Source organism: Scyliorhinus canicula, chromosome 9 (genome assembly GCF_902713615.1).
Source record: "Scyliorhinus canicula chromosome 9, sScyCan1.1, whole genome shotgun sequence".
NCBI lineage: Eukaryota > Metazoa > Chordata > Chondrichthyes > Carcharhiniformes > Scyliorhinidae > Scyliorhinus > Scyliorhinus canicula.
In genome coordinates this window covers 139,566,552-139,594,445 of record NC_052154.1, presented here as the reverse complement: position 1 = coordinate 139,594,445, position 27,894 = coordinate 139,566,552, and the positions used below count along the sequence as shown (strand labels likewise).

Here is a 27,894-nt window from a genome sequence, read left to right as displayed (position 1 = left end):
GTCAAAAGAACTACTGACTAGGAAAATAGAATAGATGTTTCACAGCAAAGGCAACCAACACATTAGTAGTTTTATGCATTTATTAGAAAGTTGCCAGATTGCACAAGCCGACATTAAGCGCTGCTCAATAGTGGATACACCAATGATACAATGTATGGTGTACCTTTTCTTTAAACATGGTTGGTTAAAGTGAAAATTAAACCACGTGATTCAGATTATGCAAGTTAAGAGACGCTTAGCATCCATTCTTGACAGTGAAAAGCCGTTCCTGCAAAAGAAAAAAAAAACAGGTGAAGAATTAGCTACACCATTCTGGAGGCAAAATATGCATACAAGCCAATCCATTATACAAGAGCAGCCCATGTCATTCTTCCAGAACTTAAAATCTGGTGGGGTACAAGAAGCAGAAACTAGTCTATTTCTGACAGTTTATTTGATCTCGATTCATCCCGTCTCAATTATTATATGGTATCCTGAAGTAGAGTTCAAAATTATACATACTCTAAACTAAACTGCAGTAACTGTTAATTGTCAGTGATTGCATTGTGAAGCAGCCATTTCAATAGACAAGCCAGCAATGTAGCCTTTTTGATTAGTGCCTCAGGCGAAAGGTTAAGTGCTTATTAAATTTTCCTAGCTGATATGCATTTTGCAAATTTGTTTAAAATTAGATTACATTTCCCCAGATGTGCCGTAATTTGTTTCCTTCCTTAGAGAACTCTTCATCCAAAAGAAAGGCAACACTTTTTTGTCAGACACCCACATTAAACAAAAGAAAACAATACAGGTGACAGCTTCCCAATTGGCAGGTGTGGGGAGAAGAGTAGGAACAGAAACATTTGGCTCTAACATACTTCTGGCCACTAGCACAGCTCACCAGGCAGGAGGAAGTTGCCCAGCGAGTCCTCAAGAGATTCTGGAGCCCATGAAGTCTCATGTCCCTCTTTTCTTCCTCCACATTGAACAAACTGGAGGAAGCAGAGGGTGGCAAGGACACAAATGTACTCTGGGTGAAGGGCTTCAATGTTAATCACCAGGACAGTAGCATAGAACCACCACAGACCTAGCTGGCCAGGTCCAAAAGGACATAGCTGCTACACTGGTTCGGAGTAAGGTGGTGAGGGCACAAGAGGGAAAAACATACCCAGCCTCATCCTCACCAACCTGCCTGCCACAGATCCATCTATCCATGACAGTTATCAGTGGAAGTGGCCATCACAGTCTGTGGAGACAAAGTCCCATCTTCATATTGAATTAGACATAGTTCTGGAGCTAATGGCATCAAGGGAATGGGGGCAGGAGATCAGGGTATTGAACTGGATGATACGACATGATCATAAATGAATTAAAGGTCAAATGGCCTCCTCCTGCTTCGATTTTCTATGCTTTCCAGCATGTTGTGTGGCACTACCACCATGAAAATAGAGGAACAGATTGAGCAACTCTACTGGCCACCCACAAGACGCTGTGGAAAATCAGGAGCAGAATTGTACTCAAACCACAATCTGTAACCACATGGCTCAGCATATTCCTACTCTACCATTACCACCAAGCCAGGTGATCAACCCTGGTTCAAAGACTAGTGTAGGAGGCTAGGCGCCATAACTAAAAATGAGGCATCAACCTGGTGATTATACAACACAGGACTACTTGTGTACTTAACAGCAAGGTGATAAGACAGAGCCAAGAGATCCCACCAACCAATGATCAGATTTAAGCTTGGCAGTCCTGCCACATCCAGCAGTGAATGGTGGTGGACAATTAAGCACAGCTTCACAAATATCCCAATTCTGAATGACAGTTCAGCAGAGTGCAGAACCAAAAACTGAAGATTGTGGCGAGTAGATGATCTATCTTGGTGTCCTCCCGAGATCCACAGCATCACAGGTGCCAATCTTCAGATTCACTCCAGGTGATATAAAGAACAGAACAGCTATAATGCAACAGCTATGGGTCCTGAATGTTTCAGCAATATTATCAAGACTTGTTTCGGAAAAATGCGACAGCCCTAGAAAAGCTGTTCTAGTACAACTGAAACACTTTATCGACCGACAATATGGAAAATTGCCCGGAAATGCCTTGTACACAAAAAGCAAGACAATCCAACCCAGTCAATTTCCATCCAATAGTTAAGTGATGGAAGGGGGTTATCAACAATGCTATCAATGGAACTTGCATAGCAATAAATAACTTGCTCACTGATGCTCATTTTGGATTACACAAAGGTCACTCAGCTAACCTCATTTCAGCCTGGGTTCAAATATGGAGAAAAAAAAAGGGCTGAATTCCAGAGGCAAGGCGAGAGTCACCATCTTTGATATCAAAGCAGCAGTTCAGTGTGGCAGTAAGAAGCCCTACCAGAACGAATGGAAATCAGGTGGGGAAACCTCTGCTGGCTGGAGTCATACCCAGCACAAAGGATGGTGGTTGGAGATCCATCTTCACAGCACCAGGACATCACTGCAGGAGTTTTTCCAGGGTTGGATCCCTGGCCCATACATCTTAAGCTGCTTCAATTACTCTCCTTCCATCATATGGTAAAAAAGGAGTGGGGATGTTCACTGGTGTTCAGCACCATTCACAACTAGTCAGGTACTGCACAATATCCAGGTTTGGGCAGTCAAGTAATATTTGTGCCGAATGCCAGGCAATGACCATCTGCAACAAGGGAATCTAAACTTTGCCCCATGTCATTCAATGGTGCTACAACGCCGAATCCCCCACTAACACCACCCGGGGGGGGGGGGGGGGGGGGGTCGTCACCATTTAACAGCCTCCAGATTCCCCAAAGCCACCGACAATGCACAAGTCAGAGGGGTGATAGAATACTCCTCCCTGGACAAGTGTAACTAACAGGGTGGCACAATGGTTAACACTGCTGCCTTGCAGCACCAAGGTCGATATCTGTGGAGTTCATACATTCTCCCAGTGTCTGCGTGGGTTTCCTCTGGGTGCTCCAGTTTCCTCAGAGTCCAAAGATGAGCAGGTTGGTAGATTGGCCATGATCAATGCTAAGGGTTTCAGGGATAGGGTGGGGGCATAGGTAGAGTCTTCTTTTGGAGTGCTGTCGCAGACTGGATGGCTGAAATGGCCTCATTCTACACTGTAGGGATTCTATGGATCACTCAGACATCTGATGCATCCCTCACCCCTAGTGGCTGGTGAATTGTATTTTTCCCCTTCAAATATCTGACAACATAATGCAGAAGGGGATGCTGGTGAGTTCATGGTTATATCATTTGCACCTTGCATGTCATGCTAGAGAGTTGGAATGTGCCTGTTGTATCTCTGTTCTAGTCCAATCTTCTGTTAAAGGGTCACTTTGTCCTGCTAGAGGAGAAGAATGCGATTGATAGTGTATAGGTGATGTGTCTGCTACAGTTGAATCACTGGAGGTGTAAGGAAGCAAATAGAGAGAACTAAGTATGTTAGTCACAATTACTAGAAGGGTGTGATCGCACTATGATATATTGAACAGTGCAAGAGGTTGGTGGTGCCGTGCAGTGAATCAGAAGACACATTCACTGACCCTCAAGTACTGTTGCAAGGTCCTCAGGGTCAGACTCTGGGAATGGACCTCCCTAGCCACCTGCACCGATTACCTTCATAGGGTTTGCCTCGACGCCTCCTGCAGAAGCCAAGCGTCACTCCTCATTTCAACCTCCTATACAAATGGCTCCAATGACGCATCAGAAACCTGCAAGCGCTTGCTCCTTGAGCACAGCTCCATTTGATTAGAATTAGAACAGTACAGCACAGAACAGGCCCTTCGGCCCTCGATGTTGTGCCGAGCAATGATCACCCTACTCAAGCCCACCCTATACCAGTAACCCAACAACCCCCATTAACCTTATTTTTTAGGACACTAAGGGCAATTTAGCCTGGCCAATCCACCTAACCCGCACATCTTTGGACTGTGGGAGGAAACCGGAGCACCCGGAGGAAACCCACGCACACACGGGGAGGACGTGCAGACTCCGCACAGATAGTGACCCAGCCGGGAATCGAACCTGGGACCCTGGAGCTGTGAAGCATTTATGCTAACCACCATGCTAAACATGCTACGTCAATCCCAGAATCTTATGAGTACATCCCCACCCCACTGAAAATGAAATGAATGAAAATCGCTTATTGTCACAAGTAGGCTTCAAATGAGGTTACTGTGAAAAGTCCCTAGTCGCCACATTCCGGCGCCTGTTCGGGGAGGCTGGCACGGGAATTGAACCGTGCTGCTGGCCTGCCTTGGTCGGCTTTCAAAGCCAGCGATTTAGCCCTGTGCTAAACCAGACCCGGTGCAGGCTGGCTGAAACATGTGCTAGCTAAGCATGCCATTGGACCCTAGAGCGCGCAGTCATCCAGCAACACAATCAATATTGGGCTGTATGTTGAAATAATGGAATTGAGGCGGCAGCACAAAATTTGCACACCGTAACAGGATTGAAGGTGGTGTAATTGGAATCGAAGCCCAAAATCAGAAACAGTCCCAATTTTTAGGCTCTTCTGCCTGGTCGATATTAAAGGCACAAACTTTAAACCTGCATACCTTTAGCATGTTTTCTAGTTTAACAGCATCAGCTGAAAACTTGCGGATTCCATCAGACAATTTTTCCACAGCCATTTGGTCTTCATTGTGACGCCAACGAAAGGTCTGTTCATTCATTTCAACTTTTTGTAGATCAAGTGTTTGGGCTGCACACAAGTAGAGGAAGATTTAGACTAGTTATTGCATTTACAAAAGCGGATTCAAGAACCGAAACAAACAGTGCTCGGGGAAATTAATCTCCTTGGGCTTCATAGTTTTGCAAAGTTAGGAAAAAGGCATCAAAACCAAACTTCCTCGAACCAAAAGCTGGATTATAATAACCCTAAATGACAAGTCACAAATTTAAATTCAATCCTTTCGATTTGCCTTCAGTATACTTTCAACTTTCATCAATTTAAAAGATGGGAACAACCGATTTGAAGCCAGTTTTCTTCAAAGGTCGGTGCATCCTCCAACACCACAAGATAATGTCACATCCCTACATAAAAAGGCTCTACTGCTCATTGACACAACCTGCCCATTTATCTCAGACAGTCGAGCGTAAAATGAAGAAACCAGTTAGAATTGTGCACCAAATGGACTTGTTGCGTAAATGAAAATATGCACAATTGGCATAAACTGATCTGCAATTATCCTGAGCTCTATAATCCCACTTCACCTGAAAACACTTGGTCATGAATCATTTTGCACCAATGCCATGGGAGATGTACATCAGTTTTCTTTTTATAAATTAAAGGGAGAGAAGATACAAATTCTATGCAGGAACCCTGGATGGCACTACAAAGAAGTTACAGCCTTTATAAATGACTTATTGGGGGCAAGATAAAGTTTTCCAATGATACAAAGCTAGGTGGAAATATAAACTATGGGGAGGACACAGAGGCAGCCAACAGATATAGACAGGTTAAGTGTGCAGGAACAATGTAGGAGGAGTATAACGTGACAAAGTCTGAGGCAGGAAAGCAGAAATTTTTTAGAAGATATGAAACTTGCTAATAATGATGCACAGAGGCACTTGGGTGTACTCGTACAGGGAAAACAATGTTAGCATGTGGGTATAGCAAGCAATTATGATAAATAGGTTGTTGGCCTTTATTGCAAGAAGCTTGCACAGTGCTTTGAGACCACATCTGGAAAACTTTGTATATTCCTGGCTAGTTTATTCTTACTCTATTTGCCCCCCCTCCCCATGTGGCTGACTTCTAAAATACTCAATTCTCAGGCTTGCCACAACTCTGCACATGAAACGTCTTCTTTCAATCTAATTATATTAATTTAGGCCATAGATGGATCTTTCTTGCAGAATTCTTGTTTTTCAATTTAAATGTATTTTTGAACATTGAATTTCTTAAATGCATCCCCATTTTTAATTCAAGCACCATATGGTTAGTTTACTTATCCATTCAACCTTCCCACCCCCCCCCCCCCCCCCCCCCCCCTCATATCTCTGCAATTTGCTTTCTTTAAGATTAATGACTGGTGTAGAATAGTTAAGTTGTTTGACAATTCACTTGAGTGACATCTTACCTTTATCATCACTCAAAGCAGCCGTTAGCTCTTCAAAGTCTTTGCTAAGTTCTTCTAGTAGTTTTGGCGATATTGTGAGATAGTCACAGCCAGCCAATGCCTTGATTTCACCAGTGTTACGGAAAGACGCTCCCATGACAATAGTCTTATACCCAAATTTTTTGTAATAGTTGTAGATCTTCGTTACACTCTGCACACCTATCGCCAACAAAAAATAAAATAAAATAAAACAATCGGGAATATAATTAATATGGCAGATTTAAACCAAAATGACTTTGCTCTTTCCCACCAAAAAAACCTGGTCCCACTTACAATGAAAAGCAGCCAGAGTATGGCATCAAAAGAGGGGGGGGGGGGGGGGGGCAGGTGGTGAAGGGAAGCGATAGTTTGCTGCTACAGTTCAATGTCATAATTCATTTATTAGTTCAACTAATAGGAGTGAAATATGGTTCTGATGGGCAATTCAAAAGAATGTAGGGTGCTCTTCAGAGGGTCGGTTCAGACTCGATACGCCGAATGGCCTCCTTCGGCACTCTGGGAATTCTATGTTCTAAAGACCTAAAAGTTTGCCAAAAGCAAGAGATAAAGGAACAGTTTGATCAATTGGGAATTAGTTAATCAAGCCAGACACTTTTCAGTTGGTCCTTACGTATTGTTCATTACAGACAGCTAGTTGATCAGCACCTCAGCAAGAACCTCAATAAATGGCAAGGTTTCAAATCACTATTCACAATCAGCCCCATGTTGGTGCACATGCACTGTGAGATATCCACAAGACATGAGGGGAATATGCTTTATGGGAGACGTACGGCACTACAGAATAATCCCAATGTTTTGACACAGCAGTGTGATGCCAAGTACTTATAATAATAACAGCTTGTCACAAGTAGGCTTCAGTTAAGTTACTGTGAAAAGCTCCTAGTCGCCACATTCCAGCGCCTGTTCTGGGAGGCCGGTTACGGAAACTGAACCCGCGCTGCCGCCTTGTTCTGCATTACAAGCCAGCTGTTTAGCCCACTGTGCCAAATCAGCCCCTTCCAAACTCACCATGGGGCAATGTCATTGAACAGTAGCATAAATACTGAACCAATATTTCAAGCAGCAGGGCTTCTGCTTCAGTAACAATGCCACCTCTAACAGAAAAGTATCCCAACCTAAAGGCACTTCTCAAGTGCATTATAAACAATCCACAAAACGTGATATTAGGTCAGATGACCTTAAGCTTGGATAAGGAAGTAGCTTTTTAAGTCGTACCAATGAGGATAGTAGTAGAGACAGAGGGAATTTTTAAAAATTAATTTACAGGATCTGGGCGTCACTGGTTAGGCCAGTGTTTATTGCCCATCCCTAGTTGCCCTCAAGATGGTAGCAAGTTGCCTTCTTGAACTGTGCCAGTCCGGGAGGTGTAGGTACACCCACTATGCTGTTAGGGAGGGAGTTCGCCCCAGTAATAGTGAAGGAACGGCAATATGTTTCCAAGTCCATGTGGTGAGTGACTTGGAGGGGAACCTCCAGGTGGTTGGATTCCCAGGTATCTCCTGCTCTCGTCCTTCAAGATGGTAGTGATTGTGGGTTTGGAAGGTGTTGCCGAGAAACCTTGGTGGGTTACTGCAGTGCATCTTGTAAATGGTACATATGGCTGCCACTGTTCAGTGGTGGAGGGTTTGAATGTTTGCGGAAGAGCGAAGCAATCAAGTGAGCTGCTTTGTCCTGGATGGTGTTGAGCTTCTCGTGTTGTTGGTTCTGCACTCACCCAGGCAAGTGGAGAGTATTCCATTACAGTCCCCAATTGTGCTTTGTAGATGGTGGGTAGGTGGATTGGCTACCTTAATTACAAAAAAATGAATTGGGTTCTCCAAATTAAAGTTTTTTAAAAAAGTGACCAAGAGATTGATTGTGTGGGGATTCAGCAATGGTAATACCATTGCATGTCAAGGGGCAGTGGCTAGGTTCTCTTGCAGGAGATGATCATTGCCTGGCACGAATGTAACTTGCCACTTTTGTCAGCCCGAGCCTGGATATTGTCCAGGTTTTGTTGCATTCAGACAAGGACTGGTGCATTATCCGAGTCATTGCGAACATCCCCACTCTGCCCGTGGGAAGTCATTGATGAAGCAGCTGAAGATGGTTGGGCCTAGGACACTACCCGGAGGAACTTCTGCAGTGATGTCCTGGAGCGGAGAGGATTGCCCTCCAGCCACCACAACCATCTTACTTCGTGCCAAGTATGACAACCAGAGAAGGGTTTTCTCCCCCCCCCCCCCCCCCCCCAATTCCCATTGACGCCATATTAAGTTGATGTCAAGGGCAGTCACTCTCACCTCATCTTCGGCATTCAGCTCTATGTCCAGGTTTGAATCAAGGCTGTAATGAGGTAAGGGGGTGAGTGACCCTGGCGGAATCCAAACAGAATGTCCATGAGCAGGTTATTGCTGGATAAGTGCCATTTGATAGCACTGTTGAGGACTCCATCATCAAAGTGATGGAAGGAGAGTATATTGAAAAGAGTGGTGGTAATTGGCTGGGTTGGATTTGTCCCGTTTCTGGTGTACAGGCCACACCTGGGCAATTTTCACATTGCCAGGTAGATGCCAGTGGTATAGCTGTACTGGAACAGTTTGGCTCGGGTGCAACAAGTTCTGGAGCACAAGTTTTTAGTACTATTGCTGGGATATTGTCAGGGCCCATAGCCCTTGCAGTATCCAGTGCCTTCAGCAGTTTCTTGCTATCACGTGGAGTGAATAGTATTGGCTGATGACTGACATCTGTATTGCTGGGGACCTCCTGGAGGAGACCGAGATAGAACATAGAACAGTACAGCACAGAACAGGCCCTTCGGCCCTCGATGTTGTGCCGAGCAATGATCACCCTACTCAAACCCACGTATCCACCCTATACCCGTAACCCAACAACCCCCCCTTGACCTTACATTTTAGGACATTACGGGCAATTTAGCATGGCCAATCCACCTAACCCGCACATCTTTGGACTGTGGGAGGAAACCGGAGCACCCGGAGGAAACCCACGCGCACACGGGGAGGACGTGCAGACTCCGCACAGATAGTGACCCAGCCGGGAATCGAACCTGGGACCCTGGAGCTGTGAAGCATTTATGCTAACCACCATGCTACCGGATCATCCACTCTGCACTTCTGGCTGAAGATGGTTGCAAATGCCTCAGCATTGCCTCTTCCACATATGTGCTGGGCTCCTCTATCATTTGAGGATGGGATATTTATGGAGCCTACTCCAGCGAGTTGTTTAACTGTCCACCAGCACCACTCACGGCTGGCTGTAGCAAAGCTTGGATCCAATATGTGTTTATTGTGAAATCACTTAGTGTTGTCTATACTTGCTGCTTATGTTGTTTGGCACACTAGTCCTGTACTGTAGCTTCACCAAGTTGGCACCTCATTTTTCAGTAAGCTTAATGTTGCTCCTACCATACCAGGCCATGAGGTTGCAGATGGTGGTTAAATGCAATTCTGCTGCTGATGGCCCACAGCACCTCATGGACGAGTTGTTAGACATGTTTGAAGTCTATCCCATTTAGCTTGGTGGTAGTGCCACACAACACAATGGAGAGTATCCTCAATGTGAAGACGGGACTGTCTCCACAAGGACTGTGCGGTGGTCACTTCAACCGATACAGTCATGGACAGGTGCATCTGCAGCAGGCAGATTGGTTAGGTTCCCTCACCACCTGTTGCAGTCCCAGTCTAGTGGCTATGTCCTTTAGGATCTGGCCAGCTCGGTCTGTGGTGCTACTACTTGGTGATGGACAATGAGGTCCCCCACCAGAGCCTATTCTGTGCCCTTGCCACCCTCAGCACTTCCTCCAAGTGGTGTTCAATATGGAGGACTACAAATTCATCAGCAGGAGGTTTCCTTGCCCATGTTTAACCAAAGCCATGAGACTTCATGGGGTCTGGTCGATATTGAAGACTCCCTGGGCAACTCCCTCCCAACTGTATACCACTGTGCCGCAACCTCTGCTGGGTCTGTCCTGGTGAGACAGGACATACACAGGAATGGTGATAGTAGTATCTGGGACAGTCAATACTGACAGAATCATACCTTACAGACAAAATCAAACTGCTGCTTAACTAGTCTGTCAAACAACTCTCAACTTTGGCACAAACCCCCAGATTTCAGCACGGAGGACTTTGCAGGGTTGGGTTTCCCATTGTATTTTCCAGTGCCTGTTTCTATGCCAGGTGGCTGTCCAATTTAATTCCTTTGTGTTTTCATAGTGGTTGATACATCAGAGAGGCTTGCTGGACTATTTCAGAGGGCATTTAAGAGTCAACCATTGCTGTAAAGTCACATGTAGGCCAGACCAGGTAAGGATGGCAGATTTCCTTGCCTAAAAAAAGGATATTAGTGAATCAGGTGGATCTGTATGACAAAATCAACAATGATATTAGACTTTCAATTCCAGATATTTTTTGAGTTTAAATTCCATCACCTGTCGTGATGGAATTTCAAAGATCAGGGTCTTTCACAGGTCAGAACTAGTGGATGTGCAGATACAAGAAGGTTGCAGAGCTGGTGGAAGATAGAGCGAGGGAGGAGCCAAGCCATGGTGGGATTTGAAAACAAGGATGAGAATTTCAGAATTGAGGCATTGTTTAATGGGAGTCAAATGTAGCCTGTGAGCACTGGGTGACAGGTGAATGAACCTTGATGAAAGTTAGGACGTGGGTGGCAGTGCTTTGGATCAGATAAAGTAGAGGGCAAATGTTGGGAGGTCCATTAAAATAAAGGCTAAAGATAACAAAGATGGATGAGGGGTTCAGCAATGACGGAGCTCCACTAGGTGGTCAGACAGACATTGTTATTTTAGTGATGGCACAGATGGGTAGTTGGAAGCTCATGCCTGGAGTTAAATACAACAGCTAGGATGCAACAGTCTGCTTCAGTCTCAGGCAGTCAGGGAGAGAGGGATAAAGTCCTTTGCAGAGAACATAGTGTAAGGTCAGCTACAAAGTTCCAAGTAAAAAAAAAAAATGTCCAGAGAATCAATACAAGGCCACAGCCATACCAATTACACCAATAAGCTAATGGTTGCTATTGTCCTTGGGTTTACTTTGGAATTCAATAGCTTGTACCTGGGTCTGCTGATGGTTCAAAGCTTTTCTGATCGGTGTTGGCTACATGCCAGTCCAGAATGCGACCCACAAATGGGGAAATCAGTGTTGCTCCAGCCTCTGCACAGGCAACTGCCTGAGCAAATGAGAAAAGCAGAGTCATGTTGCAGTGGATGCCACACTGTTCTTCAAGGATCCTAAAACAGAGTTAGAGGTTTAGCTTGCCCGTCTGAAATTGTAAACTGGTCACAGCAACTCAAGGATGGTTTGTACAGCAAGATCAGGAGGGAAGGGAAGAAAACAAAACAAAAAACACAAAACAAAAACAAAAACAGTGTTCATCTGTCAGAAGTAGTTTTGTTTTTGTTCTGAACATTTACCTTATTACCCAAGGCTCTTCCAATTTAGATTTCTCCTCTGCCCTCTATCAGAGAATTAAACTGCTCACCCTCCATTTCTAACTTTTCAACTATTGAGCTCAAGACTGATTGACAGCTGATGGGCAAATTCAGTCAGACTCGTCACAGCAACATAGTACATTAACAGTAACCTGGAGGGACAGCAGCTCACAGGTCAGCATTTAAATGTCGCTAATATTCATTGTTTATTCAAACCTTTTAAAATGATGTTTTTCAGTAATACATTAGGTTAGCCTGCATTCCTGAAGATCACATCCAACCTTCCATAGGAATATTTAAAATTATGTTGAAATGCTGACATGCTTAGGTTGATAATCCAATACAACGCACAAAGGGCAGCATGGTCACAGCACCAGGAATCTGGGTTCGATTCGCGGCTTGGTTCACTGTCGGTGCGGAGTCTGCATGGGTTTCCTTTGGGTGATCCGGTTTCCTCTCGCAAATCCCGAAAGGTGTGCTTGTTAGGTGAATTGGACATTCCGAATTTGCCCTCAGTGTACCTGAACAGGCACCCATGTGTGGCGACTTGGAGATTTTCACAGCAACTTCATTGCAGTGTTAATGTAAGCCTACTTAATGGTTAGTGCAAAGATTGGAATAAATTATGAAAATAAACATGTGCATAAGCTGGAGATGATCTGCAGAACAGTTCTAATATCACTGCCTCATTTCTTGTGATTTAAGGTCTCTGGTGAAATGAGGCCAAAATAATAATTCCAAATGGCTATTTGCAATTCAGCAAACCTCCAAGCTGCCATCAGGCACAAAAAGACAAGGAATAGAATACCTTCACCATTTCCACTAGCTGATAGAAATTAGTAATAGATTGGTTGGTCTCTCAACGTTCAGGTTAAATGGACAATTATCATGCCCATTCATTTGGCATGTTTAGTCAATTATGTAGCTACAAAGCAATACTTACTTCCCAGCTTGTATACCCTCCCATGTGGAAGCAAGTTTGATAAGAATACGATCCTTGTTGATTCCAGCATCCTTGTACATCAGAATTAGGTGTTGAGCCTTTCGGACCATAGCATCTTTGTCAAATGACAACCTACCATAGATCAAGAAAAAGTGAGCAACATGCACATCCAGGTGATTCAGTTAATCAATTTCAAACAACTGTTTGTTTGTTTATTTCTCCCCCCCCCCCCTCTCCTCCTTCTTCTTCCCCCCCCCCCCCCCCCCCCCTTCCCCAGGGCTGTGGTTGTTTTTTTTTTTAAATAATTTTTATTGAAATTTTTCGATACAAACATTTACCCCTACTACATTTTAAATTATAACACAACAAATCCCCCCTGGAAAATCCTCCCCACGCCCTCCCCCCCGCCCCCCCCCCCACCCTCCCCCCCCCCCCCCCCCCCCCCCCCCCCCCGCGCTACCAGTCTAGCAACCAAACCGTTTTTCCCTTTCTGCCGATGGCCTCGGGCAGTCATTGCCCGCGACCCCCCGCTGACGTGCTCCCTTCGTTGCTATCCCCCCCCCTTTCTCCCCGGGTTGCTGCTGTTTCGGCCTCCAGTTCCTATCTCTGATCCAGAAAGTCAAGGAAGGGCTGCCACCGCCGGAAGAACCCCTGTACCGACCCTCTCAGGGCGAATTTGATTCTTTCCAATTGGATGAAGCTTGCCATGTCGTTTAACCAGGTGTTAACACTTGGTGGCCTTGTGTCCCTCCACTGAATCAAGATCCTTCTCCGAGCTACCAAGGACGCAAAGGCCAATATTCCGGCCTCCCCTGCCTCCTGTACTCCTGGCTCCACCCCAACCCCAAAAATCGCCAGCCCCCACCCTGGTTTGACCCTGGTTCCCACCACTCTCGATACCGTCCCCGCCACCCCCTCCCAGAACTCTTCCAGTGCCGGGCACATCCAGAACATATGTACATGGTTCGCAGGGCCTCCCGAACACCTAACACACCTGTCCTCACCCCCGAAGAACCGACTCATCCTAGTCCCCGTCATATGGGCTCTGTGCAGCACCTTAAATTGGATGAGGCCCAACCTTGCGCACGACGACGACGAATTGACCCTCTCTAAGGCATCCGCCCATGTCCCATCTTCTATCTGCTCTCCCAGCTCCGCTTCCCACTTGTCTTTCAGCTCCTCTATTGATACCTCCTCCACCTCCTGCATTATTTTGTAGATGTCCGAGACCTTCCCGTCTCCGACCCAGACCCCTGACAGCACCCTATCACTCACCCCTCTATCGGGAAGCAAGGGAAATCCTTCCACCTGTCGTCTGGCAAATGCCTTCACCTGCAGGTATCTAAACGTGTTCCCCGGGGGGAGCTCAAATTTCTCCTCCAGCTCTCCCAGGCTCGCAAACCTCCCCTCTATGAACATGTCCCTCAGTTGCCTGATGCCCGCCCTGTGCCAGCTCTGGAATCCCCCGCCAGTGTTCCCCGGGACAAATCTGTGGTTCCCTCTCAGTGGCGCCGCCATCAGACCCCCCACTTCCCCCCTGTGTCGCCTCCACTGCCCCCAGATTTTAAGGGTGGCCGCCACTACCGGACTCGTGGTATACCTTGTGGGGGGGAGCGGCCATGGTGCCGTTACTAGCGCCCCCAGGCTTGTATTGCCGCAGGACGCCCTCTCCATACGTTTCCAAGCTGCCCCCTCCCCCTCCATCACCCACTTGCGCACCATCGATGCGTTCGCCGCCCAGTAGTATCCGGAAAGATTGGGTAGCGCTAATCCTCCACTGTCCCTACTCCGTTCCAAGAAAATCCTTCTCACTCTAGGGGTGCCATGTGCCCACACATAGCCCATAATGCTGCTAGTTACCTTCTTGAAGAAGGCCCTGGGGAGAAAGATGGGCAAGCACTGGAACAGAAACAAGAACCTCGGGAGGACCGTCATTTTGACTGACTGCACCCTCCCTGCTAGCGACAGCGGTACCATGTCCCACCTCTTGAACTCCTCCATCTGCTCCACCAGCCTTGAAAAGTTCAGCTTGTGGAGGGCTGTGGTTGTTGATGACACGGCCAGCACTTGATGCACACCCTCAATTGCCCTGGAGAAGGTGCTGGTAGACCAGCTTCTTGAACTAGTGCAGGCCATATGATGTAGGTATACCCACAGTGCTGCAAGAATGTTCCAGGTTTTCAACCCAGATACAATAAAGGCACAGAGGTATAGTTCCAAGTCAGGGCAGTGTATGGTTTGGAGAAGGATTGGTGAGTTGCTCAGTGAGACTTATGAACAGTATACACTTCTGCTACTGTGTGCCTATGGAGGCAGGGGGAAATGTTTAAGGTAGTGGATTGGGTGCCAATCAGGTAGGCAGCTTTGACTAGTGTTGAGCTCCTAGTGTTGCCTGGATGAGGAGTGCAGCTCCAACAAGTGGAGTATTGAGTTAATCAGCACATAATAATTCGAATCTCTAAAAATTTATAGTTGGGTTCAATTGCAGAGATCATAGAATTTACAGTGCAGGAGGCTGCCACTGGCACTTGGAAACAGCACCCTACCTAAGCTCACACCTCCCAGTAACCCACCTAACCATTTTGGACACCGAAGGTAATTTAGAAATCAACCTAACCTGCACATCTTTGGACTGTGGGAGGAAACCAGAGCACCCAGAAGAAACACAGACATGGGGAGAACATGGCAGATGCCACACAGACAGAGACCCAAGCTGGAATTGAACCTGGGACCCTGGAGCTGTGAAGCAACAGTGTTCTACCATGCCAGCATGCCCCTCACCACAAGGAGAGCATCCAAAACTTATTTCAGACTAAAAAGGGATGTAAATGGAAGAGTTCTCGCAGGGGGTCAGTTTGGAACCATTGTTTTGCTACATAACCATCTGGACTTGGGCAGGGGAGACAACAGTAAATATTACAGAAAACACAAACGACAGGAAGCATTTTTAAAACTAACGAGGTCAGCAAGTGACTTCATGATAGAACAAAATAATGTTAATATATTGTGTACATGCTTAGGAGAGGTCTGTATTATAACATATCAGACAATTCAGGAATTCTATTGGGTAGATACGCTTTAAAATTGACTACACCAGCTATTTATCACAAGCTGCTATTCTTGAGTATTAGCAGTTTTTACCTTGCATCAACTTCAGTAGAAACTCTGCCAGGAATTTTCTTCAAAATTTCCACCCCAAAGTTGACAAACAGTTTGTCTACAACACTTGACATTTGTTCGGCCTCGGATCTGAAAAAAAAAAATAATATGGTTGTTTTATGTTATGAGGAAAGATTGAACACTGGGCTGTGGCTTTGAAGGGGAAGTGATCCTATTGAAACACAAGATCCTGAGGGGACTTTATGCCAAATGATTCCCCTTGAAGGGACGAGAACAATAAAGGGACAGTTTAAAAATAAGGGGTCACCTATAAAAATTATGAGAATGTTTTTCTGAGGGTCATAAATCTTTGGAATGCTCTTCCATGGGGGACAGTGGAGGCCGAGTCATTGAATATTTAAAGCAGAAGTAGATAGCTTCTTGACCAACAAGGTTTATCATGGTTAGATGGAATGTGGAGTTGAGGCCAGACAGAACAGTCATGATCTTACTGAACAAGCGAACAAACTAGATGGTCAAATGGCCTACTCCAACTTCAAACTTGTATGCTCATATTTAGATGGCATGAGACCAGGAAATGCTAGTATGGAGAAGGGTCTGGACATCCTTACATGAAACATAGGAAGTTAACATGCAGATGCAGCAAGCAACTAAGATGTTTGTCTTTTTTTAAAAAAAACACCAAAGGAATTGGAGTACAAGAGTAGAATAGTCTTCCAGGAATTACAGCATTGGATAGACCTCACCTGGAGTTGGACTGTCGGTGGCAGCCATGGAGCGAGTGGTCACACATATGGTGGTTCCTGCCTCATCTGCATGGAGACCTTGGAGGGCGGATGGTGAGAGAGTGTCCAGGTAAGGTAATAGTCTTCTGGCGCATGAATCAGAGGACGGGAAGTGCTACGAGAGAGCAGTTTTTAAAAATGGTGCACTATAGGTCAAGAGGGCAACACTGCCTGCCCAGTGGTCAACAGAGCTACTGGTGGAGTTTTTGAACAATAGGTTCCAGCAGCAGTGGAAAGAGGCATCGGAGGACAATTGAGAAAGTAGGCCATAGGCTGGAGGCCTACAGCCTGATGACAGAAGGTGGAGGAGGCAATGGGGGAATGAGGAGCAGATGACCTTGCAGCAGCGAACAGGGGCAGTGGACAGCCAGAAGGGGCCGAGAGAAATTGGAGGATCTGGAGAACCGTAGTGCCTCCCACAATGGTGCAGTGACCTCCCCTGCATCATTCATCTCCATATTTCCTGAATAGGAGCCCTCAGCTGCTCACAACCAGTTCCCCCCACCCCCATTTGCCAGCAGCCCCACATGATGGCAGTAGTCAAGATGCCAGAGGGTACTGAGGGAGCAGACAGTGCCACTGCCAAGTATGTGGCAATGATGTTGGAGCAGTTGATGGGGAAGGGGGACTTTGACTGGCCTGGAGGTGGGTTTTGATGTGGAGAGCGGAGATGGAGTCTGCTTTGTTTGTTGGTGATGGGGGGGTTACAGGCCTTTGGTTGGGGGCCCCATGCAGCTGGGTGGGCTAATTAACAGAAGCGAAGTGGGGGGGGTTGGTTGCTGATATGGGTACGAATGGTGTGGTGTTATGATATGAAGACGAGGGGAGTGGCAGTGTTCGTCAATAAGAGGGCAGCAGTTGAAGTGGGGAGCATTATGGCCAATTGGGTGGGGGGCAGGGAAGAGGCCCAGTGGAGGAGAGGCAGGGAAGAGGCCCAGTGGAGGACAAGTGTGGGGCTGTTGGCAGATGGGCAGGGGGAATAATCTTTTATTTCAATGCGTTCGCACAGGAAGAGGGTGGCGTGGTTGGTTCATGAGTCTGGAGGGTAGATAAGAGACACTCTGTGGCACTGCAGGAGGGGTTGTTGAAGGAGAAACAGAGGCTCAAGATGGAGTTTGGGTTAGTGTCGTTTGAGGTGTACCCAAAAGGTGGAGATGGGTCAGGTGCAGGGCCTGAAGGCCCTGATTGGGCTGTGGGAGGTGATGACACGAGGGCAAGCCATAGGGAAGGCCATGGGTCCGGACAGTTTCCCAAGAGTTTAAAGATGCTTTGAGCAGAGCTGGGCGGCCAGACAGTTGTTGAATGCCAAGCTATTGGCAAAGGTGATTACATCGCAGATTGAGGACTGCATTCCAGAGTTGATTGGGGAGGATCACAAGGGTTTTGAGAAAGGCAGATGTCAACAAATATCCGGAGGTTACTGAAGTGATCACTTCATGATGCCCTTTTAAGGATAGGAGTGTGAGGTAGGGGTGGTAATAGACAGGGAGAAGGCATTTGATCAGATGGACTGGATGCATTGGTTAGAGGTGCTGGGGAGGTTTGGGGTCGATCACTGTACAAGATGACTGTGTACAAACAGAGTTCAGCGTACTTTAGATTACACGGAGACAACACGGGTACCCACTCTCCCAGTTGCTTTTCACCTCGGCGATAGAGCCACTGACAATGACACTTAGGACGTCGAAGGACTGGACAGGGATTGTGTGCGCGCGGTGGGGGGGGGGGGGGGGGGGGGGGTCTGTGGAGAGAGGGGAGATTTTCATAGAACCCCTACAGTGCAAAAATACACCCTTCAGTTTGTCGAGTCGGCACCTCCCTCTGAAGCAGCACTTTAACCGAGGCCCAATCCCCACCCCATCCTTGTAACCCACCTAGGGACAATTTAGCATTCTCAATTCACATAACCTGCACATTTTTGGACTGTGGGAGGAATCCAGAGCACCTGGAGGAAACCCACGCAGACACAGGAAGAATGTGCAAACTCCATACAGACAAGTTGTCAGAGGTCGAAATCAAACCCAGGTTCCTCGTGCCCAGGTCCCGGAGGCACCACTGTCATCGAGGGAATTTGACCAGTTTGAGGGGCACAAATTGAATATGGAAAGTGAGATGTTCCTGATCAATGCTAGGGGGCAGACGGGTGGAAAGAGCTTTAGATACCTCAGTATCTAGGTAACAGACCAGGGCCCAGCAGCATAGGTTGAACTTGGCTCAATTGGTGGAGGGGATGAAGGTGGATCTTAGGAGATGGGATGTTTTGCCATTGTCGCTGGCAGGACAGTTAAAACGACCGTGCTGCTGAGATTGCGGTTTGTTATCATACCCTCCCCATCTTTTGTCCCAGGTTGGGGCAGCACAATGACGCAGTGGTTAGCCTGCTGCCTCAGGGCGCCAAGGTCCCAGGTTCGACCCCTGCTCTGAGTCAGTGCAAACTCCACACAGATAGTGGACATTCTCCAGTCCACTAGACTGCCGGTTTGCGATGCAGAACAAGGCCAGCAGCACGGGTTCAATTCCCATACCAGCTGAGAATTCTAAATTCTCCCTCCGTGTACCCGAACAAGCGCCAGAATGTGGCAACTAGGGGCTCATAGTAACGTTGCAACGTTAATGCAAGCCCACTTGTGACAATAAAAGATTATTGCAATGGGCCGTGGAGGGGTCAGTTTGGGGATGGGGAGGGATGTGCCCATGGGCTTTGTTGTTGGCACCTCTGCCGTTCACTGGCCAGGTATTTAGTTAGTCCAGTGGTGGTGTTGGCCCCGAATGTGGGGGCAGTGTATGCAGCAATTGGGGTTGGAGGGTATGTCGTTGTGAGTGGCTATTCACGATAAACATAGACTTGCGTTGGCGAGACTGGATGCAAGGTTCTAGAGGGAGGAGGCAGGCAAGGATGGAGTACTTCATGGAAAATTTGCAGGGTTGGAAGGAATTGTTTGAGTTGCCCAAGGGGTTAGTTTAGGTACCTAGATGTTTGGGATTTTGAGGCAAGGGGTCTTTCTCAGCATTGCCACCTCCAGTGATGCAAGGTAAGCTTCTGTCGGAGGATGATGTATTGGCCTGTGCTGCCTCCCCGTTAGCCCAGAGATGGATTTGGTTATGTCGGAGTGACTCTCGAGCTGCCAAAAGCTAGGTTGTGACAAGCAGATGGCACAAGTGTGGTGGGGAACGAGACAATGATGAGGGAATAGATCGATGGAAGAAATGAAAACGAGATGAAGGTGGAGGAGAGTGTTGACAGTCTAAAGTTGTTCCCGGTTTCTAGCTGCACTTTAAACATACTGCTCATCTTTGTTCTGCCATTAACACATTCTAATTCTTTTGTGCCACTATCAGCACCCTACTTAGCCTTAATCACCTCCATTTACATTTTGTCTCTGACCATGACATCCTTGTCAATCGCCACCTATCACTGGCCCTCTATCCAGCCCCATTGCTCTCTTCCCCCCACCCTCTGCAAATAGTATAAATGCGACGCTATTTACAGCTTTTGACAAAGTCATCCAGGCTCTCCTTTTTCTCTCCACAGATACTGTCAGATCTGCTGAGATTGTCCAATATGTTCTGTTTTTGATCCATCTCATAACATCTGCAACCGTTGACTGAGAAAATGAGCGTTTTCCACTGCCTAAATCCTTTAAATTCTGTTTAGGTACAACTATTTTACATATCTTTAAAATCTTCAAAATAGGTTTTCCACAGGTTAGAGTACCACAATTCGGATCATTAGTCCATAGTAAATAATTTATGCCAGTGTCTAACGCAACTAGAGAGACCATGGCACTTCACAGGCATGCTATCAAACAAAAATTTGACAACGGACCACACATTTATGGAGGTAAGAGTACATATCGCCAAAAACTTGATCAAAGAGGTAGGTTTTAAGGTGTATCTTAAAGGGAGGGAGTCAGGGTGTGTGAAGAAAGAGCATATACAAGATGCTGGTTACATGGATAGGAGGGGCAAGGAAATTGAATTATTTGAAAAGGTGAGAATTTAAGTTAAGATGCATAATCAAGAGTAAATGGACTGAGGATACATTGGGTGGTGGGCTAACAGGGCTTGGTTCAAGTTAGGAGTTCTCAGTTATCCTAAGCTCTTGGACTGGAAGGCTGACCAGGAGCGTTGGAATAGTCATATCCAGGGGGTAACAAAGGCACGGATGAGGGTTTTTGCAGATGCATTAAGACATTGGTGATGTTGCGAAAAATAAAAAGGACCCAAGAAACAGGAGCAGATAAAAGGATTTGGACCTGCTCAGCCATTCAACAACAATGGCCAATTTTCCACACAAGGTTCCCAGTACCGCATAGGTTCAACTTCATGTACTCTTCCCATACCCCCTGACTCTTAGTATCTGAGCATCTTGCAGTGTCTGAGCAGCCACAGCCTCAGGCTGTGAACTTTCAACAGTTCACAAACTTAAGAACTATTTCCTCATCTCAATTCCAAATTACTTCATGGTAGCAGTGGTTCGCACACCTTCCTCAGTTAAAAGGCATCCAGGTTCAAGTCCAGCCTTTGGCGACTGTGTGCAGTTTGCATATTCTCCCCATGTCAGCATGGGTTTCCACCTATAGCTAAAGATGTGCAGGTTAGGTGGAGTAACAGGGATAGAGCCCGGGAGTAGGCCTAGGTAGTGTGCTCGTTTGGAAGGTTGGTGCAGGCTCGATGAGCCGAATGGCCTCCTTCTGCACTGTAGGAATGATATGATTCTTTATGTGAAGACTGTGGCCATAGCGCTAGACTGTCCAGCTAGCCAAAACATCTGTGTGCCAAGCCTGTTAAAGGCAGTCTTGAAGATGGTACAGATACATGGTCAAATGCTTACCACTGGGTCAGTCTGGTAGTTTGCTGAAAAAGGGATGAAGCAGATGGCTAGTGAACAGAGCTTGTGGCAGAGACTGATGGCAATTGCTTCATTCTTCCCAATGTTGAGTTGGAGGTAATTTCTGCTCATCCAATATTGGATGTTCAAGCAGTCTGACAATTTAGAGACAGTAAGTAGTCTTGCAAAAGGTTAGGTGGATTGGCCATGATAAATTGCCCTTTGTGACCAAAAAGGTTAGATGGGTTATTCGGTTACGGGGATAGGGTGTAAGTGAGGGCTTAAATGGGTCAGTGCAGACTCGATGGCCTGAATGGCCTCCTTCTGCACTATGTTCTATATTACACTTTGCCCACCCCAGTCCAATGCCCACCCCAGTCCAATGCTGACATTTCCACATCAATTTACAGACAGTGGAGGAATGGCGAGATGGCAGTGAAGTAGAGTTGATTGTTGTTAATGTACACGTGGAATTGGACATGTTTTCAGAGCCAGTCACTGAATGACAGCATGTGATAAGATGTAGGAAAGGTGCAGACGATTCTCTGGCGATAATTGGATAAACACAAATGGAATTAAGCGACTGCAGCCCCTTCCAGTTGGATAACAGAAGAGGCATTGGAGCAGCAGTGTGGTCAATACTTAGCCAACATGTGCTTAGAATAAAATATGCAATTGTTTAACAAAAAATAGGAGTAAATCTGAATTCCATCTAAACATGATATCTAAATAGCTTTATGACTACACTATTAACATTTGCTTCAAAGCCGTCAAGCTGAAAGAAAATGCTAGAAATTATCTACAAAGTTGTCTCCGAAAAGATAATTTTTTTTTTTTTTACTGCAGGTCTGAGCAGTGGATGCCTACAATTTTGTTTCTTCCCAGGTTTAGATTACAATTTGTAGGAGAAAAGCCCATGCTGTTATTACCACAATGGCTTTAACCTGTAGAACATAGAACATGCAGTGCAGAAGGAGGCCACTCAATTTTTAATTTTTTTTTTTTACCCGCCATGGTTCTTTCCATATTCAATGGCATCATCAATCAGCTTTTCATAGGTTGGCATCTGAGCAGCAGCAAGTATGAGTGATGGGTTGGTTGTGGCATCCTGCGGTTTGTATGCATCGATAGCTGTATGAAAAGCAACAAATCAACCATTGGTTATAAATATCATATAAAAAGAAAATTACTACAGATGCTGGAATCCGAATCCAAAAGAGAAAATGCTGGAAAATCTCAGCAGGTCTGGCAGCATCTGTAGGGAGTGTAAAGAGCTAACATTTTGAGTCCAGATGCCCCTTCTGTCAAACCGAAGAGACAGAAAGTGGGATATCTTTATACTGTGGGGTGATGGAATGAAAGATCCTCACAGTATAAATATCTCCGACTTAATGTCTTTTATGTTTGACAAAGGGTCATCTGGACTCAAAATGTTAGCTCTTTTCTCTCCTTACAGATGCTGCCAGACCTGCTGAGATTTTCCAGCATTTTCTCTTTTGGTTATAAATATTATGCTCCATGCAAAAAGTAAATAAATCACACATTTACATCAAGAAAGCACTAATGGGGGAGAAGGATAATTTTTTGCATGCAGCTCACATCCCTGCATATGTATAAATCAGAGCAAATGTTAATGGAGTTTCATTGACAATTGTGAATTAAACTTTTGTATGAATACACAAGGACAAACTCAAGAATGCCAAATTTCAAAGAGAACAACAGTTTATCCTGCCTTAGAATAGGGGTGCTGATTGGTTGGAAAGCTTGCTCTGATTTGTAAAGACTTAGCCATGGTGAATACACCAGGAAGCTAGGGTCCCCCTGCTTTTGTATAGTTCTGAGCAAGAGTGCGTGGCTTGGTAGAAGCTACATGTATTTAAATTTGGGAATTATCTTCGGCAGAAAAACCAGTACGTCTTTTATTTAGAGGAAAATGAATGCTTTCACTTCCATCTACCTTGTAGAGAATATTTTAAAGTTCGCATTGTGTTGTGGTCCAATTTGTAAAAAAAAAAAAGCCCTTTCTGCACACATCCGTTCAGCTAATTAAGAGCCACAGTATTACATGTCGACATAGTCAGTCAGTGACATTATTATTGGAAGAATTCTCTGTGCTATTGGTCGCCTGGTTCAAATTTATCAAAAAAAGTATAAATTTATTTTGTTACAGGTACAGCACAGATCTGGATAATGTTACAACGAAGGCCCTGCTCTTAATTCTGCAATCATAGTTTCCTGCAAAGTCAAAGTGACTAAGCAGTTTGTGCCCTACCTACATGTTGAACAACATGTGACCAAGATTTCATGGAATGCAGAAGCAGTTCAAATTACAGCAGGATATGAACAAGCGCAAAAAAAACTTTGAGATTCAGTTCTCCTTGTGCTTCTGAAACTCTGCAATTTATTTTCTGCAACCAGAATGGCATTTTTCAATGTTAATTAATCCCCCCCTCCAGGTTTCATCATTCTCCTCTTCTATTTGCCAGGAGTCCTCATTAAAAATCAGATTCAAAGACAATGGGTGCCCTCCAAACCTTGCCCAGGTGGTCAATATGAGCAATGCTCAATAGTGATTATATGAAGCATCACCCCCCCCCCCCCCCCCCCCCCCCCCCCCGCCAGCTGATCCTCCCCCATCCTCCTCATCCATTTCTAGCAAGGAGCTATTGCATAGCAATCCAGAGGAGTGTACTGCCCAGTTTTCCCTCATCTCAATAAGGGAGTACACTTGTATTGTCTGCTGTTGCCCAACTGTTATCAGCAAGAACAGAATTGGAACATGAACCTTCATCTGCATCAGTTATGCATTGAATGTCTTGGCAGAGTTGACTCAAGAACTAGCATTCATTCTTCAAAACAAAAAAAAAGCACACAGATTTAATTTTTCCTGTTAAAATAATGCAGTATTAGGAAATCAAGGGCAGCATGGCGGCGCAGAGGTTAGTACTGCTGCCTCACAGCACCGAGGACCCAGGTCACCGTCTGTCTGGAGTATGCACAGTCTCCCCATATCTGCAGGCTCTCACCCCCACAACTCAAAAGATGTGCACGGTAGGTGAATTGGCCATGGCAAATTGCTCCATAAATTGGAAATTTTATTAAAAAGTATTAGGAAATCAGAGGCTTTTGTAGATTTTTCTTTTACACAGGACAAAAATTCCAAGGCAGTTTAGGCACCATTGTACTCAATTGTTATGGGGCAGGTACCAATTCCTCACAGATGTACAATATATTGTATTTTTCACAAGTTGCTACACAATCAAAGTTGAAATTTAACACTCAATTGACAGTCAGCTTATACTTTACCCTGACTAAAACCAGATTTGAGCACTGGACAGATTGAACCAGTGGACATTGTGACTAATCCTTCAAGTACAAATCACAAGTGTTAAAGCCTTACAGCAAACTTTTTTTTTAATAAAAGGCTGTTTGGACTTGCTGAATGATTCCAACAGTTTCTATTTTTGATAGAATCATGGCAATGTTACTTCTCTTCACTTTAAGAATGGGAGTCAGTAGGTTAGGCTGATGTTTCACAAGTGGGCAGATGGTCAATGCCATCAGAAAGATGCCTTATACAATGATTTTATTTACAAGGCAGTCTATATAGCTTTAATTGATTCAGACAAATTTTAGAAATATGCAGGTTAGTAGCATTAGTCAGCTTTAGAAGACAAGTATAAACTGCCCCAATCATACACAGCAATTTTAATGAGACACTTGTGTTTGTTCGTAAAAGTTCTGTGTACTGGACAGGAAAAAAAAAGGATGAGATATTATGGAAGAGTTATCCTGCATGTACAGTTTTTAAAGGTGTAACCTTTTAAAGGGTGGGTGGGGGAAGAGGAGGAGTGAGACAGAGACAGAGACACAGAGAGAAGACGAAATGAGGGTATTGAACTACCACAATCAAAATGAATGGTGGAGCAGGCTCAAAGGCCTCCTCTGGCTTCTACTTTTTAAAATGTACAAGTTTTTAACCTGGAGATACACAGGGGCTGGTTTAGCTCACTGAGCTAAATCGCTGGCTTTTAAAGCAGACCAAGCAGGCCAGCAGCACAGTTCGATTCCCGTACCAGCCTCCCCGAACAGGCGCCGGAATGTGGCGACTAGGGGCTTTTCACAGTAACTTCATTTGAAGCCTACTCGTGACAATAAGCGATTTTCATTTTCACATACAAAGCCTCCGCTCGTTTTGCTGGAAAAACTTAAATAGTTACTGTTTTACTGACCACACAAGTTACCAGAGTCAGTTCAGACAGATTGGTATATATTGTAGCAATATTATCTTTTGTTCCTGGATACTTTATCTGGCTAGTCAGGCAACACAAAACGTGAGGGGATAGGAATTTTCCAGCTGTCTGGATTCATTTTTCCGCAGGCAACGCATCCACACCAGCAGTTTTCCAGCAGCCTGCGATAGTTTCAATGGGAAACCCCATTGAAAAGCAGCGAGAGATTAGAATTCCACCACCAGCAAACTGCAAGTGGCTGAGGAAACTGGAGAATTCCACTCAAGATTCTTCGGTGTTCACACAGGGTAAATGTTGGGAAGATGCTTCCACTCATGGGGGAATGTAGGACCAGAGGCCATAGTCACAGAATAACAGGGTGCTCATTTGAGAAAGAATTTCTTCTCGCAAAGAGTGATGAATCTTTGGAATTCTTTACTTCAGGAAGCAGTGGAGGCAGTCCTTCAATATTTTCAAGGGGGAAGATCGATAGGTTTTAAAAATTCAATGAGGCCGATGAGGAATTGTGTTACGGAGATGAGGCAGGAAAGTGGACTTGTGAATGCTAGATCAGACATGATCTTATTAAATGTCAGAGCAGACTCAAAAGGGCTGAATAGCTTACTCTACTCCTGTTCCTATTGCTTATCATCTTACACATCAATAATTCACTTTGTGACCCAGTATTAATTCAAACACTGCAGAATATAGGCAACATTAATAAATACAATGTCCTGGCTAATTTACCACTCAAGGAACCACCAAAAACATATGTTCTAGTTTCAGAACCTCGGTGTGAACAAATCAGCATTTGACCACATATGTAGTTAGACATCAAAATTAATGAATAATCTGTCAAGTACTGAGGATACCATATTATTTGTTTGACTATGGTGAGCATTATAGCTAAGCCTGTAATGACATTTGCTGGAATGTACTGGACAATGGCATACAGCAACTGCATTACATTGCATCTTGCTATATTCTTGTTTTCTTTTAATTGTAAAGGATGTGTTGTAACAATCAGACAGATCTACATGACGAAATACCAGTTGAATAAAAATACTAGGAGTAAAAACCAACACCCCATTCAAGAATTAGGCCACATTTTTCCTTCTTTAGCTAAACACCAGGAAACAAAATATTGTGAGATGCCATGTCACTTGCACATTACCGAGTCTCTTGAACAAAATGGGCAAGTTACACACATTTGAACCGAACACATGAACTTTGGCTTAAAAGCATCGCAGACGTGACGGTCTGCTTTTGTGCTGTACCCATTCATTCGGTGCAGCCGCTACTTTTATGTCATAATGTGTTTAAGCACCTATCAGGGAGCCTTGCAGACAAGGGTCGTGAAGGAGGATGGATTCAGTGGCTTCAATCTTCCCAAGTGGGTTGAAAGGGAAAGGCGGATTTATACACATAGCATTCGAGATTTCAAAAGCACTTCACATTCAATTAAATAGTTTTGAAGTTCAGCTATAGCTGTAATTCTGGAAACGCGGCAGTCAAATCGCACACAACAACCCGTTTTATTAATGATGCTGGCTGAGTGATAAACTCTTCGGCTCGTCTTCAAAATAGCGCCACGGGGAACCCTTCACCGGAGGGGGCAGACATAACCTCAGACTTGCATCTCATCTCGGGTGGGGTGTTGCGGACAGCGTCTCCCGACACCGTCGGGGTCTGCACTCAGCTCCTTGGACCTGAACTACCAACCGAGCCCCCGGGGGGGGGGGGCACCGGATGGGAAAGTGCATCCCAACTCCAAGACCTGGACGCCAGGTGAAGGCTTGAGAGAAGATGGGAGAACTTCCCGAGGTTACAGGGCAAGGGCGGGGAGGGGCGCCCAGAGAGTTCCTGGTCTATGGAGGCCTGACATTTGCCTTGGCTGACGAGCATGATGAGTAAACAACAGCTCACAATGCAGAGCTGATTGAAGGCGGCTTTAATTTGAGATTAAAAGGAGCCACTTCCCAGCGTTGCCATTTTAATGATAGACCGCGGCTCTCATCGGCAACGCATTCCCTCAACACCCACCAAGCCAGGGTAAAAAGGAGCGGAAGAGAAAATGCTGCAAAGTCTCAGCGGGTCTGGCAGCATCTCCAGGGAGAGAAAAGAGCTAACGTTTCGAGTCCCATAACTCTCTGTCAAAGTAAAGGAGCGCCTAGTGCAGGATGTTGTTGCCAAGGAGATATCCCGCCTCCCACACCTCACTTTCCTCGGTCTCTCCTCCTCACCGTTAAAGTCCCCACTGTCTGCAACCACCACCGTGAATTCCTTCAGCTGTTCGAGCACGGACGCCATCTTCTTCCGCTTTGCTATCGACTCGCACTCTGCCATGGTGGGAGCTGGGGGCGGGCAACCTGCTTTATGGGGCAATCGGCTGTGTGGGCGGGGAGGGGCGGGGGAAGGGCGGGGT

The 27,894-nt window shown here is 45.6% G+C and overlaps 1 protein-coding gene across 1 annotated transcript; it reads right to left on the bottom strand.

Annotated features, from left to right (window-relative positions):
• Window positions 1-66: 66 nt before the first annotated feature.
• Window positions 67-27,894, bottom strand: taldo1 (transaldolase 1). The gene is made up of 8 exons (XM_038807707.1): window positions 27,713-27,894; window positions 22,245-22,368; window positions 15,643-15,750; window positions 12,502-12,633; window positions 11,182-11,357; window positions 6,071-6,268; window positions 4,544-4,689; window positions 67-268 (listed from the first exon to the last, which is right to left on the bottom strand). The coding sequence occupies exons 1-8, from the start codon at window positions 27,813-27,815 to the stop codon at window positions 236-238; spliced, it is 1,020 nt and encodes a 339-aa protein (XP_038663635.1). The 5' UTR covers window positions 27,816-27,894; the 3' UTR covers window positions 67-235.

Bases quoted from the DNA above. Each gene is read 5' to 3' on its own strand.
- taldo1 (XM_038807707.1), bottom strand. From the start codon at position 27,815: ATGGCAGAGTGCGAGTCGATAGCAAAGCGGAAGAAGATGGCGTCCGTG. The intron at 12,634-15,642 runs GTAAAAACTGCT...GATCTATGGTAG, and splicing joins TCTACTGAAGTTGATGCAAG to GTTGTCATTTGACAAAGATG. The intron at 269-4,543 runs GTATGCAGGTTT...TTTCTTTTGCAG, and splicing joins AACTAGAAAACATGCTAAAG to GAACGGCTTTTCACTGTCAA.